General features: G+C 36.2%; 1 protein-coding gene and 1 long non-coding RNA gene across 2 annotated transcripts in view; one reads left to right on the forward strand and one right to left on the reverse strand.

Moving 5' to 3' along the window:
* Positions 1–575: 575 nt before the first annotated feature.
* Positions 576–4,448, reverse strand: LOC121413711. Its single transcript, XR_005969766.1, has 3 exons — positions 4,077–4,448; positions 3,188–3,407; positions 576–2,178 (listed from the first exon to the last, which is right to left on the reverse strand). It is a non-coding gene; the product is annotated as an uncharacterized LOC121413711 (long non-coding RNA).
* Positions 4,449–9,937: 5,489 nt separating this feature from the next.
* LOC121413712 (protein GDAP2 homolog) overlaps positions 9,938–15,888 on the forward strand; it is a 30,288-nt gene continuing 24,337 nt past the window's right edge. Inside the window, exons 1-3 of the mRNA XM_041606638.1 lie at positions 9,938–10,113; positions 12,588–12,730; positions 15,396–15,549. Of these exons, the coding sequence (XP_041462572.1) occupies positions 9,962–10,113; positions 12,588–12,730; positions 15,396–15,549 (449 nt within the window). The 5' untranslated portion in view covers positions 9,938–9,961. The remainder of the gene's footprint in view (positions 10,114–12,587; positions 12,731–15,395; positions 15,550–15,888) is intronic.

Consider the following 15,888-nt stretch of genomic DNA (forward strand, 5'->3'; position numbering starts at 1 on the left):
GTTTTGCACAGTGAATTCTACTCTGTGTATCAAGATATATTTTCAGCCTGGACCACCCCTTTAATGATAATCATACCAACTCTCTACAAGAATTCCAACAAACAGCTTTAGCTTGAAATATTCCTTTTGTCAATCGCAAATATGCAAGCTGCGACTTTGAATCTTGACATTTTACTTTTCATTAATTCTCATTAATAGTTATGAAATACATTATTATTTATCTGGTTCCCTTTTCAAAGCGTTTTCAACACGCGCTGATTTGATAAGGGAGATATAAATCCTATTCATTCATTTTTGCTAACAATGATTGAAATGTCATTTTTGGGTGATATGTAAAGTCCATCTTACAGTAAGAGATGAATAATGTGACATAAGTACTAGTTTCTGTGTATAAAATCACAGATAAAATAATTATGATGACGATCAAGATGTTGTGGTGATGAGGATAATGATGATGTGATAAAGATAATTATGGACTGGTGATTGTTATGAGATGGGAGGTGGTGATGATAGTGATGGTAATGATGTCGATGATGGTGGTGATGATGACGATGATGGTAATGTAGCTAGTGGTGTTGATGATTATGACGATAGTAGATGGTGTTGGTAATGAACAGTGGAATACAGGTGGTAGGGGATCATGGTCTTGGGGGCAAGAGCACCCCCCCCCCTCAAAAAAGAAGATAAAATACAAAAAAAAGAATGAAAGAGAAACGAAAAGAGAGAAGAGTTTTAGTATGATGTCATAATAAAAAAAATGAGTTTGTGTAATAAAAATGTAAAAAAATAACTTTGGCATGATGGGCCATATCTTACCCCTCAAAATCTTTCACTCATTACGCCAATGATAATGATGAAGTTTGTGGTGATGATGATGTCATAATGACGATGATGGTAATGATGAAGTTGGTGGAGGCAATGTTTGTGATGATGATCACCCCCCTGCCCTTTTATCTTTCTTCTCTCATTATCAACACGCCGCCTGACATCTCCACCCCCATTATCTCCATTCCCGTCTTCTCCAACCATTTTCGCATCTCCATCCCTATTTCATTTCAATCTCTTCCTCATCTCCACCCCCTACTCCTGTCAACCCTTCCACATCATCTCCATCCATCCTTGCCTCATCCCATCCCTCCTCTCATCATCTCCATCCACACCCCTCCCATCAACTCCATCACTCCTCATCATGGCCATTCCACCTTTCATCATCTCAATCCATCCTTGTATCATCCCTCCTCTCATCATCTCCATCCACTCATCATCCACACCCCTCTCAACTCCATCACTCCTCGTCATGACCATCCCACCTTTCATCTCCATCCTCCCCCCCCCATCTTCATCTCTCCAATCATCTCCATCTGATTACCATGTGACACAACATTTGCTCCTGCGACAATTGCCCCCAGGCTTAATTTTGTCTAAAGCCCTTTTCACAATTGGCTGCGCAACTACTTACGACCCTTCACAGTTGCAATTCTGTGCAACATATATTGTGACCAAGTGATCGCAAATAATCGCACGAGCAATTGTGAAAGCCCCTTATGATAGAGGTTCAGGGTTGCAATATGGTTTTAAGTTAGGTTTAGACCTTGCTGGTTGAAGCTGTTCATAAGATTATGGTGTGGAATTTGCCAGAGCAAATGTCATGGAACCCGTCACCGCAGCTCTCAATAAAAGGTAAATATTCAGCGAGAAAAGAGATACAAAATAGTGCAAGAACCAAATATTCAAAATACTTCTTTGGAGTTAAGTGGGTTTTATTAAGTAACATTTAAGGTAAACTTAATCAGATCTAAAATTACATAGTAACACATATTGAACTTCAGTGTATATAAAACATATTATATCCCACATTTATACTGGTTCAAAGTTTCAAATAGGATTACATTACCACAATTATGATAATACTCTTATGAAAATAAATATGACACAATTCCAACTGGGAACAATATCCTCTGCTCTTGGTGTTTATGTAAAGCTAAGGACGATCTTAAAATTACATTAGTGCCAATATAAATTAACATTTATCCAACAATTGCACTTTCAGGAATATACAACCTGTTATACGTTACTATATTTGGTTTCCATGGCAATTACATGATCCCTTCCTCATCTCTTATTTTGTCACACATAAACTGGCCATACAGAGCTTGCAATTCAGGTGGTCTCAAAGAGCTGGAAAGATAGAAATAAAATAAAGAAATTTCAACTATTTGAAGCTCTGCACCTCTTTTGCTACTGAAACAAATCAAACCATTTCAACCTTCAGTTTAGAAGCAAATACATTTTTTAAATATATTAAAGTTAAATTAATTGCAACTAATTCAATAATAGAGGAAAGTTCACTCTGAAAAAAAGTTGGTCGTAAAAATAGCAAAATAGCAAAAAAATATTGGTGAATGTATGTGGAATAGTTTCAAAACGTTATTCGAATTTTAAGTTTTAGATTTGTGGCGTCATAAACGAGCAGCTGCCCCATATGTTTTGTAATATAAAATTCATGAATTCAATTTTTTTCAATGGTTCCTGATGACTTATTTTTCTTTTCTTTTCAGGTTTGGGTGTGAAGTGTTTTGTCTTTTGAATATATACAAAAGGCATAGTAAAACCAGTTTCAATTTTCTTAGAAAATTACAATTTCTTGACTTTTTACCATTTATTATGCAGAAATGCTGCTCGCACATGACATCACAAATCCAATAATTGAAATTCTAATAACTTTTCAATTCTTTGATGGATTTTCCTCAAACCTTTGGCAATATTTTTTATTTTTTCTGCTGTTTTTTACAATTAACTTTTTGTCAGGGTGAACTTCTCCTTCAAGCTCACTTGAATGATACTTGGTATCATCTAGATGTGTATGACATAAATGTTCCTCATGAATTAAGCATAACCCCTACATACCTAAAATTAATTTAGAATGTTACAACTTCTACTTAACCTAAACATGTCGTAATTACATTTTTAAGAAGCAATTTAAATTTTTTATGAATACAATGTATATAAAAAAATAAGTTAAATTTTTGTTCAATTCAAACAATGTATAAAAGAAATAAGTAAATGTTCAATTCAATTGTTCTTTCTTTCATTCAAAGAATTTGAAAATACCAAAAAATAAAAATTGAAATTTGATGTGCCTGCATGAAGTTCACAAATTTGATACTATCTAAGAAGCTGTACTTACCTCATCGATCAAGGCACTGCTGCTCTGATGCCCAAGTCATTGGAACTCGGTATCATTTCTGCTCGTGAAAGAAATGGAAAGCCAAGGCCATCGCTTGTCGAGTATGAAACCTCTTCTCATCCCGGGTGTAGGTGGTTGGGACCAGCCCAAGTGCTTGTATCCTCCAGAAAACCTGTTGTTTCCAGTGGAATTTGCATCAGAAAAAAAGCTGTGACAGATACTGACAGGTAAAAAATAAGAGACATGTGTTTCGATAACGAAAAGCAAGTTTTAAAATTTAGATTTTTGATGAAAACATGTAAAGTTTTTCAATTTCGGTATAATACATTTTTTTCAATAAACTATTCCATATTGTAAACTTCATAACTTACAAACTGAGACATTTTCAAATCTATTTCCTTAATTGGTTTAGATGTTGGTTGGAAGCACCCCCCCCCCCCCTCCCGCCTGAAGGCCTCCAAAAAGGGGCGTCAAGGATGGTTACTTTAAAATTTGGGAAGGGCATTCCGACCACGCAGTCAATCAATTTCCTAAAATCAGCTCAAGTTAGTGACATAAAAACTTTTTAATAAGTAAAAGTGTAAAAATGCAAAAATAGCACACTCTCGCCATTGGAAAATGGGAAATATGTCAAGAGACGGAAAAATTAACTAAAATAAGTTGACCTCGCATAGCTAGTTGAGCTGACTGCCTCACTCAGTCACAATCACAGCACAGCCGGTCGCCGAGCTGGCCGGCCGGCGAGGCGAAGCACCGCATCGGTGTCCTTTCCAGGTGAACTATCTCAAAAAGTTTGCATTAAGTATCAGTTTTGTGAAATGCAATAACTTTAAATAAGTACAGGAAATGTGAAAACGGAATATGAAAATACAAAATAGCACACACTCACCATTAAAATATGTAAAGTGACGGAAAAATCAACTCAAATTTGCAAGTTGTAAGTTGAATGAACACGGCTCGCCGGCGGTATCGGATTATTCTCGTTGCAAGGGAACTCGCTTTATTTTCTTTCAAAATAGCTCAAAATGCACTGAAATGTCAATTTTTCTGTCGAGAATGTATTGAAGAAACATGGATTATGCGGAAAATACTTTTGAAGTAAAGTTTGAAATTTCATTTCATGAAATTTTGAAGAAGAATTCAAGTGGTCGAGTTGTCCGATTCAGAGCCAACCCTGGACAACTCGACCGGGACGAGTTGTCCAGGGCAGCGGGTCGGGCTGTCCAGGGTCGGGCTGTCTGGTGGTCGGGCTGTCCGGACCCCAGTAGGGTTAGTGTGAGTTGAGTGAGCACGGTCCTTCAGCCAGGCTTCACCCCCAATCAAAACAGAAACTCCCCCGGAACTTCTCGGGTACGGGTAGAGCAATTAGCAGGCGCAGGCTGATCGTGATCCCATTAGTGAGACTAAGACTAAGATAACCCAGGGAACTCCCGCCCGCTACGCGGGCGAGAGCCCAGGAGCTTACCGTGTAATTGACCATACTCACGGGACAAGGGTAGATTATGGTCAAAATATCTAGCAAGATAAATTATGAAAACAGAAATTATGCACTTAGTCTACGCTACGATTAGGCCTATATGGATGATGGTCTAACGAGTGGCAGTTTTTCTGACATCTGACTGGGCACAGCTGCACAGACTGGAACCTCAAATCAAAAAACGAAGTTCTCTCCTACCATGCCTACCCCTGTCTAGATTGGCCATTTTTGTTATGAATTGTAACAAAATGGCCGATCGAAACGGGGATAGAAGGAGAGAACTTTTCGTTTTTTGAGGTTCCAGTCTGTGCCCAGATGTCAGGAAAACTGCCACTCGTTAGACCTTCATCCATATAATTGTGGTAAGTGCATAGACCTAATTTCTGTTTTCATAATCTTGCTAGATATTTTGACCATAATCTACCCTTGTCCCGTGGGTATGGGTAAATACACGGTGAGCTCCTGGGCTAAGACAAAGTCAAGAGAGCTCCCGATATACAGTCTGTCGGAATTGAAGCTTGTGTGTGTGTCGGTGGTCAGGTCAGTGGGGATTGGGTTTTTACCTAGTGGGTATCTTGGCGGTGTTCAGAGATTTTAAAAAGAAAAATGTACGGTACGGTATTGTGACTTGCTCTACCATGTTTACGTTACGAAGCACTCAAGGGTTCATTTGATTTAGACATTACCATCTAACTTTAAGTTTAGACAGGAATAACCGTCGTTTCTGGGATTCATTTAACCATTTCTGACATTTGACTATCGTCCCCATTTACCGACGGTATTGTTGTTAGTTCGAGTCTGCATAATCAGGGGCCTGTTGCATGAAATGGTCTTTCGTAGAACCATTCTACGTAAGAACGAGATATCGCTCAACTGTTTCACAAAGCCGATTTGGGCGATACGAAGAATGGTCCTTGGAAAGACACCTCCAGACAAGTCCTACGTAGGCATGATCTTCTTTGCACACCGCCCGCCACCGTCGGCAATGAGAGAAAATGCGGTTACGGCAAGCCACACTGACATATCACCTTTAAACATATTTTTTAGGGGGTTGATGCGTTTTATCTGGGATGGCGCCAAGTTATTTTTTTACATGGGGGCTAGTTGTCATCACTTTTCAGGTCGACAAGACGACCAAAACGGAAGTCATTTTAACTTCTCTGAGGGTAATGTAAGCCCAAATATTTTCAAAATATGTTTTCTTTTATTCTCCCTATACGTCCTATCCCCACCCCTTTTCCATTAAAAAATAAATAAACTTGAACTATGAAATGGGCTGCACTCCCTCTCTGACTCCTTATGCTTTCTCAATATAAATAATTAAACAACATGAAAACAAATTTCTTAAAAAGTAATTATGTAAGTAAAAAACGTGTTTATAACGTTCAGCAAAAAAAGACACAAAACTAAGATGTTAAACATGCTAAATCATTTATTTTTATTCATTTTCATTATAATTATTATTTTTGATGAGCTTGATTATAATCAATGAAAATTATTTCTTGAATGAATTTGGGATAACTTGAGATGTAACAAAACAAAGATCTGCAGAAATAGCTAATTGAATTTAAGATACAGATTAGGCCCATAGCTTACGAATCCATCACAATCATAAATGAAGATAAGTTCACAAAGAAAAGATTATGAAAAGTCCATACGAAGAGGCGCCTTCAAATCGCAGGGTAGGCCCCAAAAGAATCACGTTAGTCATATATATTTTGTATATTCTTAAACCTTATATTCTTAGATAAATTTCCGTTAATTCAGTGAACAACTTTAAATATGACCAACGTTTATGATCGTAATTTTTAGCATTATTTCCGGTTAACGGTATTTTTTCCATTGCGGATTACACAGCTTTTTCTATGTTTTAATTATTATTGCATAGCACTACTTTATTCACTTGGCCATGTTTGCAGCAATGTTCATATTTTCCTTGTCTTCGGATACTCATCATGCAACTGAGGTATGTTTATACTCTAAACACTCACATTTGTATTTCTTGCGTTATATCTAACAAATAAAATAAATAAATTACATATTTCACATGTAGCCTCTCATATTTTCCTTTTTAGTCTCATACAATCAGACACTGTTGATTTTGTTTACACCATTCAAACCCTATTTTTACCTCAACAAATAACATATTAACGCATAATTTGCAAAATTGTCATCATATATAAGTATTCTATAAAATATAGAATATTGAACTACTAAAATGTCTAAATTACTAAGTTAAATCAATTTTTATATCGGGCAAGGGTCTCTTTCGTTGAAATATCAATGAAAGGTGTCTTTAAAAGGACACCGTGTTCTAAATATGGGAAATAATGAAAATTTCGATTTTATTCAGTTATGTTTGTGAATCTTTAAAGTTTTTTCTCTTTTTACCTCATAAAGTAAGCTCCATACACCAATTCTACAATCAGTAATAAATAAAACATCATTTGATCTCTTTTTATTGAAATAAATGATTTTAAGAAAACTCGTCATTCCGAAATAAAAGGTTCAGGTGACGATGAAGACTAAATATTTTTCCGATACTATCGATATAAAACGATGTCGCGGACTTGGAAGACAAAATTGCCTTCGTGAAACGGAAAGCGCTGATTTGTCGCCAATCTTCCTATCTCGGAAGAATGGTCCTAGGACGTTCCTACGTATCGCTCATCTCGTCATGCAACAGGCCCCAGGTCCCGACTGGTCAGTATGAGACCAATTCAGGCGACCGGGTTTTGTCTATATATTTTTTTTTATTCTAAATGACATGTCTATCTTGAATGAAGGCCCACTATTTTCATTAGATTCTAATCTTTCTTTTGATACTATACATATTCCAAGAAAATATCTGAAATCTAGATTACCAATTATTTGTTCCTTATTTTTTAATTTTTCCGACGGACAGGAGAAAATGGGATTTACTCATGATATGATGTATGAAGAAAAAAATCACACCAATTTCTTACATCATTATAATTAAGAATATCTTTACCCGTCCGGTGCACATCCAGAATCATGATGTAATTTGTCATGCACGAAAATCATTGTTTTTCATGGAGGGGTATGCAGCAAGTGCAATGTAAAGAAAAGAGTGGGTAAATATAAGGCCAAGTAAAAAAAGAAAGTAGTTGATCGTCCAGGTTTTTTGAGAGCGGTGATGAGGGAGGACCTTACTATTTGCTATCTTACTATTTTTTTTTTAAAACAAGGAGGCATTTTCTTGGCCTGTTTTTTGACATCAGTGATGAGGGAGGTCCTTACTATTTACTATTTTTATGCTATTTTTATTCAAATGGTTGTCAGGCCATGTCAAGCTCGAAATATGTGATCGTTGCATGCTCAATATTAGTAATAAATAAGTAGAAATGTATATATGCATAATATATATACATACAATTGATTGGAAATCTATGGAAAATGTATCATGCGATAAAAATCTATTGATGTATTTATACTGATGTATACCGGTACTGTATTGTTGTAAAACAAAATGTTCATGTCAAGTGAATGATTTAAACATTATTCTATATTAATATATATGATTGTAAAGGTAAAAAATACATGGCGGTGGGGTCATTTTTATTACCATGGAGCCATGTTTAGTTTTCCAGAGCCAATCTCTTTTTTAGCTCTGGGCATGGTTTCGCATCGCAGTTTTCCAGACATGGCAAACCAATTTCACAAGCCAGCACAGCTCAGTCAAACACCAAAACACACACTAAACACATTTTTATATACAGAGGCACTGCACACTATCACTTACCTCCACAAAGTCCTCATTTAACTAAAAAATCCCCTTTAAAAGAATGAAATTTTCCCTCAAAAAAGCAGAAATGGCAGCAATCGTTTTCACGCGGAAACCAAGTTTAAAGTTTGATAAATTGTCATGGAAGTTAGTATACGGTACTGTATAGGCCTATTAATCATCCTCTAGATAGATCTCTCTGTCTTTCTGTGTTTCTTGCCCTCTATTTAGTCACATGCTGCACATTGTTTTGATACGATTGTAGCGCTAGTTAATATATTTTTTACAGTGCTGATTCATTTGCTAAAGTATTGATGAAGATGACGAAGGAGGGAATGTGGACGTTCGCTGACCACTAATTCTCCCTGTCCCAAATGGTAGCGCGTATTATCTGACAATGTTGAAGCCTTCATACATCATTTTTATATGGTAACTTTTCAAAAATCGTCCCTATTCCACGAATTGCTTCTTTTTTGTGGGGGGGGGGGGGGGGGGAACAGTAGTAACTCTGCTTGTCCTTCATGATTACCATGGTTAATTGCCAATTCGTCCATGTTCCAACTCGTCCACTCACCACGTGATCTACCTTCATTTAGTCTAATGCCATTCCGTCTATAAACATTTCGTCTAACAACCATTTGGTTCAATCATCACTTTATCTAATAACCAATTCGTCTTTTACCATTTCGTCTAATAACCAGTTGGTCTAATACCCATTTCCGTTTCATTCAGTTTGCACAATCAACACTACTTTAATTAGACCAAATAATAAATGGACTATATGGTTATTGGGCCAACTGGTTATTAGACGGAATGGCATTAGACTAGATGAAAGTAGACAATATTGTGAGTAGACGAACTGATGATAAACAAAACTATAGTAGACGAGTTGGCAATTGGACTAATTGCCATTAGACATGTTAGACGAATTGGAAATAAACCATAATGGTGATTAAGGGTGGAGGGTTTGGCATGAAAACCGCGAAACTTGCTTCTCTCGAGCTTTCTGCACTACTTTCAGCTTCACATCAATACCCTTGTTAGTAATTCCACTTGTCATTATTTCAAAGTAAGTTATGTCCGGATTCACTTTTCTTTATGACGTCATTGTAAAGGGACTGAGCCCGGTGATCGTGTGGTAAATTGCCAATTCGTCCACTGTCAACTCGTCCACTCACCATGTGATCTACCTTCATTTAGTCTAATGCCATTCCGTCTAACTTTTCATCTAACAACTATTTGGTTCAATCATCACGCCGTATAATCACCAGTTCGTCTGACCATTTCGTCTCTTAACCAGTTCTGATATTCGTTTTATTTTCATTCATTTTGCCCAATTAACACTTAGTATATAGTAAATATGGACTAAATGGCAAATGGACGAAATCGTAATTAAACCATGTGGATATTGGACGAACTGATGGTAGACCTAATGATAGATGAGTTGGCAATTGGACGAATTGGCATTAGACCAAATGAAAATAAACCGATTACCTTCAGCAAATAATTTTTCAACCCTTATAAAGTTAGCATTTTTTATCTTTCAGTAGTTATGGACGCTCTTAGTACCAACTTGGGAATAGTAGAAGAAAGTAGCCTTGAGAGATGGTCCAATACAGATGTCCCGGGTTACAGCATCTCTGGCGATGAAAGAGAATCCAAATTCCCTTGCAGACGGGACCTCAACAAGAAACTTGTTCTGTGGTAAGTAAAAAAAGGAAGAGCAGAATGAAACTATTTAAATCAGAGAATTGTTTAAAAAGAGCAAGAAAATATAAGAAACATTGAAGGTTTGAGTAAAATGAGGAATGTTTTTATGAGCAAAAATGTGTTTTGCAGGTGACAATGATTCGGTGGTTCCACTAATGCTTTTTATTCCAAATATTTCCAGTTTTTTGGCTGTTTAAATGTTCGTTATCAATTGTCGCTTCAGAGAATTATGATTCCCCACATTTGCTTATGGGCAATTCAACAGGTTGGTGGACATGAGCTTAAAAATTCAAATTCAATATTTTCTTGAATTTGTTAATACTTTAAGTCCTTCATACATGATAGTTTCAGGAACAAGAAATAAAAAGTTTATTTTCATATGTATACTTTGGAAAAAAATGGTCAAAAGTTGTGCTTCCATTGTGTACCAAAATACAAGAAAAATAGTGAAAAATTAAATATGCCTTATTACCATTTTGTTGTTGCAACAACATACCACTTTATATATTTCTGAAGTTTAGAAGAGTCAAATTACTTAAAATACACAACCGCTTTTCAAGTAAATTTGTAGTAGTCATTCAAAAATAAATATTGCAACCTGTTCAGGTTATGTAAAGTGAGTAACCGAAAAAAACGATTTTGTTTTCTGAGAGAAAAATTCTTCACAGTTAATTGGTGGGATTTTAAATTCTCTTCCTTCAAACAATCTTTGACACAGTGATGACTATCAAAATCATTAAAAAGTACAATTTTTTTATAAAATTGATGAAGAAAAACTGTAACGTGAGTAACTTTGTAACGTGAGTAACCATCATGTAATGTGAGTAACCAGTAAAAATTATTCAGTTCGGTAACATTTTCTGTGGGATGTCAAGTTTTAAGTCTCATGGTTAGTTGTGAAGTTATTTTTGATTAATTAAAAGCAAAATGAGGGTACATCTCTTTGATGCGACTCTTTGTTCATCAAAATATCAGTGGTCATACAATCACACAAAAAATTGAATATTAGTAGAAGTATTCACAATGCGAGAGTGCACTAGTAAGACTTGGTTTTGATTAACCTAACTTTAAAGAGTGTTTGAACAACACATTGAATGCCCTTACCTGTAACCCTATCTAGGCTGGGGTATTTTGGGAGTTGATATGGCCCGGGGGGTGGGGGGAGGGGGGGCTCCCAGGCCCCCCTTGAGATCACGGCCATTGGCCGCACGATCACGCCGAAAATTTGCATGCAGGTTGTCTTGGACATTATCTACAATACTATACAGTAATTTATTTCATGCAAATTGGTATTAAGCGTTTATGCTAATTTATGCATAATTAGTAAGCAAAATCATACTTTTCCCTCCTACTCCCTAATAAAGCTCCAATTGTTCCAATTTTTGGTATAAAATCTCTTTTAGATGTTCCTAGCAATGAATTTTACACACATTATTGAATTTTTAATGACATGTGTGTTGTTAACCATACATGGACAAAATGTAACGTGAGTAACCGTAACGTGAGTAACCATATTATCTGCACCCCAAGTGAAAACCATGTGTTCTTTATTTTTTTAATTATATACAAAGTTTGTCTCCCTAATATACTTCTTTGAAATGGATATAATCATCTTTCATAAAAGCCTTGTATGAGGAGACTTTTCACTTATGTTGACTTTTCATTTTATGCATGTCCAAATCATGTAACGTGAGTAACCGACACATTCCAAAGATTTGCCAGGAGCATAATAGAATTTCCTAAGTTTTGTTTTTATACGAAGGATAGTCAGACTGTGTACTTTGTTGTGATAAGGAGATGTTTAGTTCCTATCAATAATAATGGAGTTGCAGCTCCAAGTATGAGTCAAGGTGTCTCCAAATGTAACGTGAGTAACCGTGGAATAGCCCATATAAGTCTATAGGGGCATTGCAACAAAATATTTGCAATTTTTTTAGTTGCAAATTTACAAGTGATGAGAACAATTTTAACAAGAGCAAATCAATTTGTAGTGATACAAGAAGCGAACCAGCAATCAATTACAAATGTGCAATTAATAGCGAAGAGTTCTGATTGATTGTGAAACCTTAAATTGACTTGCTATCGATTGCAAGTTTCTTGTAACATTCCTAGGCTCGTATTTTGAACTCGGGTTTAAAGTGGTGGTTTAAGTATAGAGAGACAATTGGGGCACAAATCTTAATAAGTATGCTCAGTTTATTAACTCTTATGACACTCCAATCATTTGTAACTGTCTCAGAATGATAACTGAAATATTTTCTTCATTATGAAAGCAAAGGGAAACAAAATAGTAAATATACGAAATATGCAATGTACGCCAATGTTTTTGGCTTCCCATAATTTTAGCACAGAGTTAGACCATAGTCTAATTTAAACCTGACTTCAGAATACAGGCCCTTATGTCTAACGTAGCCTACCTGCCATACCAGTGAAGTTTTCTTTCTCAATTTTAATCATGAAATATCCAGGGACGGAGACATTTGCGATTTGGACTCCATGGCTATCATACACCCAACCAATGAATCGCTAACAGAACCTTGCCCACTCACCAACAAGATCTTCTCAAGGGCTGGAAATGACCTTGTGCAAGAAATCCAGACATCGTTTAGAAGTAAGTAAATACTGATCTTGAAGGTAGAGTAGGATATCATGGCGTAATTTCCTTCAGCAAGAAATTTATCCACATTGTGCTGCACTCGACCCAGGTGAGGTGAATGGGTACCCGGCAGGATTAATTCCTTGAATGCATGAGTGCTGAGAGGCAGCTCGAGCTAAAGCCGGGGTAATAATAACAACGCGCCTCGGAATAGAATATTTCTAGATAGATGGCGCTATATAAATGCCTATTATTATTATTATTATTATTATCATTTGTATTCTTCAGGGTCTCTATTTTTTCCCACATTTTCAGAGCTATTTCTTTCATTTTTAAGGCTACTTTTTCGTGGAAGCAAGGAATTATGGAGTAATTAACCAAATATGATTTTTCTGCCATAGTTAGAATATTGATTTTCTAAATAATTATATGATATTGCCTGGCCCTGAGGGAACATCAAATGTGTCGCCTGCAACAGAATCATATTGCCCTAGTCTTTAGATGAGGGCAATGGGATTCTTTTAAGGTCATCATATTTGATGTTTCCCAAAAGAAGAGCCAGTCAGTATTAGTATTATTACATGGGCTAAGGCTGTATGATGTGGGAGACAATGTGTAATTCAAGCTATTATTTGGAATAATTTATATGCCTGTTTGCTTATCACTACTCGGGCTGATTTCAAGCGTAAGCTGCCTGTGTTCCGTTTTGAAATTTAAAAAAGCCATAGAAATCATAATATATTCATGGGACATGTATATGATTGACTTCTGAAATGTGTAATGTTGAAAAAGTTTTTGCGTCTGTTCATTGTTGTTACCGGTATTAAAAAAAAAGAGAGAGATGTTTTCCGCTTTCTGAAATGTGAATTCTGTTTTCTTCATTGTTTTAAAGATTTTGATAAAGCAATGCCAACTAGTGAAAATCAAAGAAATATGTTTCTATGGACAAGCCTTGAAATAAGCACCTGTGAGCCGGGGGCAATTTTTTTTTTAATTGCCCCCGGCTCACGGGCTTTTTGCAGGAACCGGGGGCAATTTTCTGGAACCAGGGGCAATTTAAAAAAAATATATATATAACGGTGAACCACACCGCAAATTTGTTTATAGTATAAGCGCAGCTCCTGCAATTTTTTAATTAGTAAATGAATAGCATATGCTAAGTATTAGGCTTATTCAAACATTTAAGAAATCAGATTTAAATGTTTAAGTGTTTTGACACCCTCACTCCACATCCCCTTTACAACCACACACACATGGGCTTATTTATTTTTCGTCTTTAATGAATCATGATCAATGAACCCCCCCCCCAAAAAAAAAAAAACCTAAATAAATGAATAAAATAAAAATTAAAAAAGAGAGAGAGAGATGGAGAAAGAGAATTCAGATCAAATAATAAATTTAGAAAAAAAAAATTAAGTTTTTTTTATGGTTTGAATCATGGGAGTGGGTGAGTGTTTGTGTGTGATTGTGGCTGTGAGGTGCACTTGGATTGCATATAAATTATGTTAAAGAAATTAAGAAACGAAATCAATAAATAACTCAGTCTATTCAAATTCCAGCACATAGCCACAGGCTATGTACATGTATTGTAGGTTCCCGTAGCTTAAGTTTTTCACAAGTTATTTGAAAACGCAGATCTCCACAGAAAATGCCTTTCATTCTGGGAGAGTCTGAATTCGGTGAAAATGTATTCATTAATAACTAAAATATTCATCACAATGAAGAAATCATAAAGTTTTTTGACAGTTTTCAAAAATTAACATGAAATCTAAACTCTATCTCAAACGGAAAATCACCATCACTTAGGCCATTACTGATAGAATTCTCACCCAGAGCTCTGGCAGACATAAGCTCAAAACTGGCTTGCTAACACCACACTCAAGTGCACGCGGCGTCCTCCTATTTTTTTTTTAGATGGAGCCTTGTTAGATTATTTATTGTCTGATATTTACCCCTCTCCAGGAAAGAAATTAAAAAGCTACAATTCACAACTATAAGCTAAGTTATTTTGGATTATTAAGGCTCCGTTTTGACAAGCAAGGTCGGCGACTGTGAGGATAAAAGACTTGCACATCGTATGTGCTGTGAACAGGGATTTATCTCCTGTGCAATTCGAATTACTATATCACAGAATTGTGATATCCCGACTGGAAATGTGTGCATTAGAAATTGCACATGGTGAAGTATGGAAAAACCGCTACCGGAAGAACGCGCTTACATGTATTACAGGAAAAAAAAAGACGGACGTAGCTCACTTTTTATGGTACAGAAAAAAAGACGCACTTGGCAATTTTAAACTGTGTTTATCGTAAATTGAAAGTTATTTGATTTTGGCTTTACAGATATTTAAATTACATGTATGATATGGCTTCATTGCTCACTCACGGCGGGCGCAATTACCTGGAAAATATTTGCGCCCGGTCGTCAAAATTTTGATGATTTTGGGGCTTCATGGGCGCAATTGATGGCGTTATGAGCGCGAATTTGCGCTCAGCGCCCACTTATTTCAAGGCTTGTCTATGGAGATTAGTGGGCTCATGAAGTTATTACATCTCACAAAATGTTTTTTTTGTACCCTTGGCTGTATGTATTATTTGTATACTACATGAAAAACAAATTTCTGCATTGCTGATCATTCTGATAAACTCCTTGTTTTCTTGCTCATTTTCCCTCTCTGTAGTTTGTAGGACTGGTGATGCCAAGCTTACCAAAGGCTACCATTTGCCCTGTAGGTTTATCATACACACAGTCGGACCACGTTACAACATCCGCTACAGGACAGCTGCAGAGAGCGCCCTCTATAACTGCTATAGAAATGCTCTGCTTCTTGCAAAGTAAGTCTTATCGATGGTACAAATTCTTTCTCCATGTATAGAACACCTGGGCCCTGTCTTACAAAGAGTGATGATTGATCCGATCAACCTCAAATATATGGAAATCCATCAGCGTCATAATTTTTCTCCAGGAACTCTGCACAATGTCCTACAAAAAGAAGCACACTAAATTTTCAAGAAACAATGAATTTAAGAATATTCAACCTATCTAGAAAATATTTTGAACAAAACATTCATTTTAGATGTTGTCATTGCTGGCATTCCAAAGGTTTGGTTGATCAGATCAATCTCACTCTTCATAAGACGGAGTACTGGGGCGGTATTCTGAAAACGTTCTTA

This window comes from Lytechinus variegatus, chromosome 4 (assembly GCF_018143015.1).
Source record: "Lytechinus variegatus isolate NC3 chromosome 4, Lvar_3.0, whole genome shotgun sequence".
Taxonomy (NCBI): domain Eukaryota; kingdom Metazoa; phylum Echinodermata; class Echinoidea; order Temnopleuroida; family Toxopneustidae; genus Lytechinus; species Lytechinus variegatus.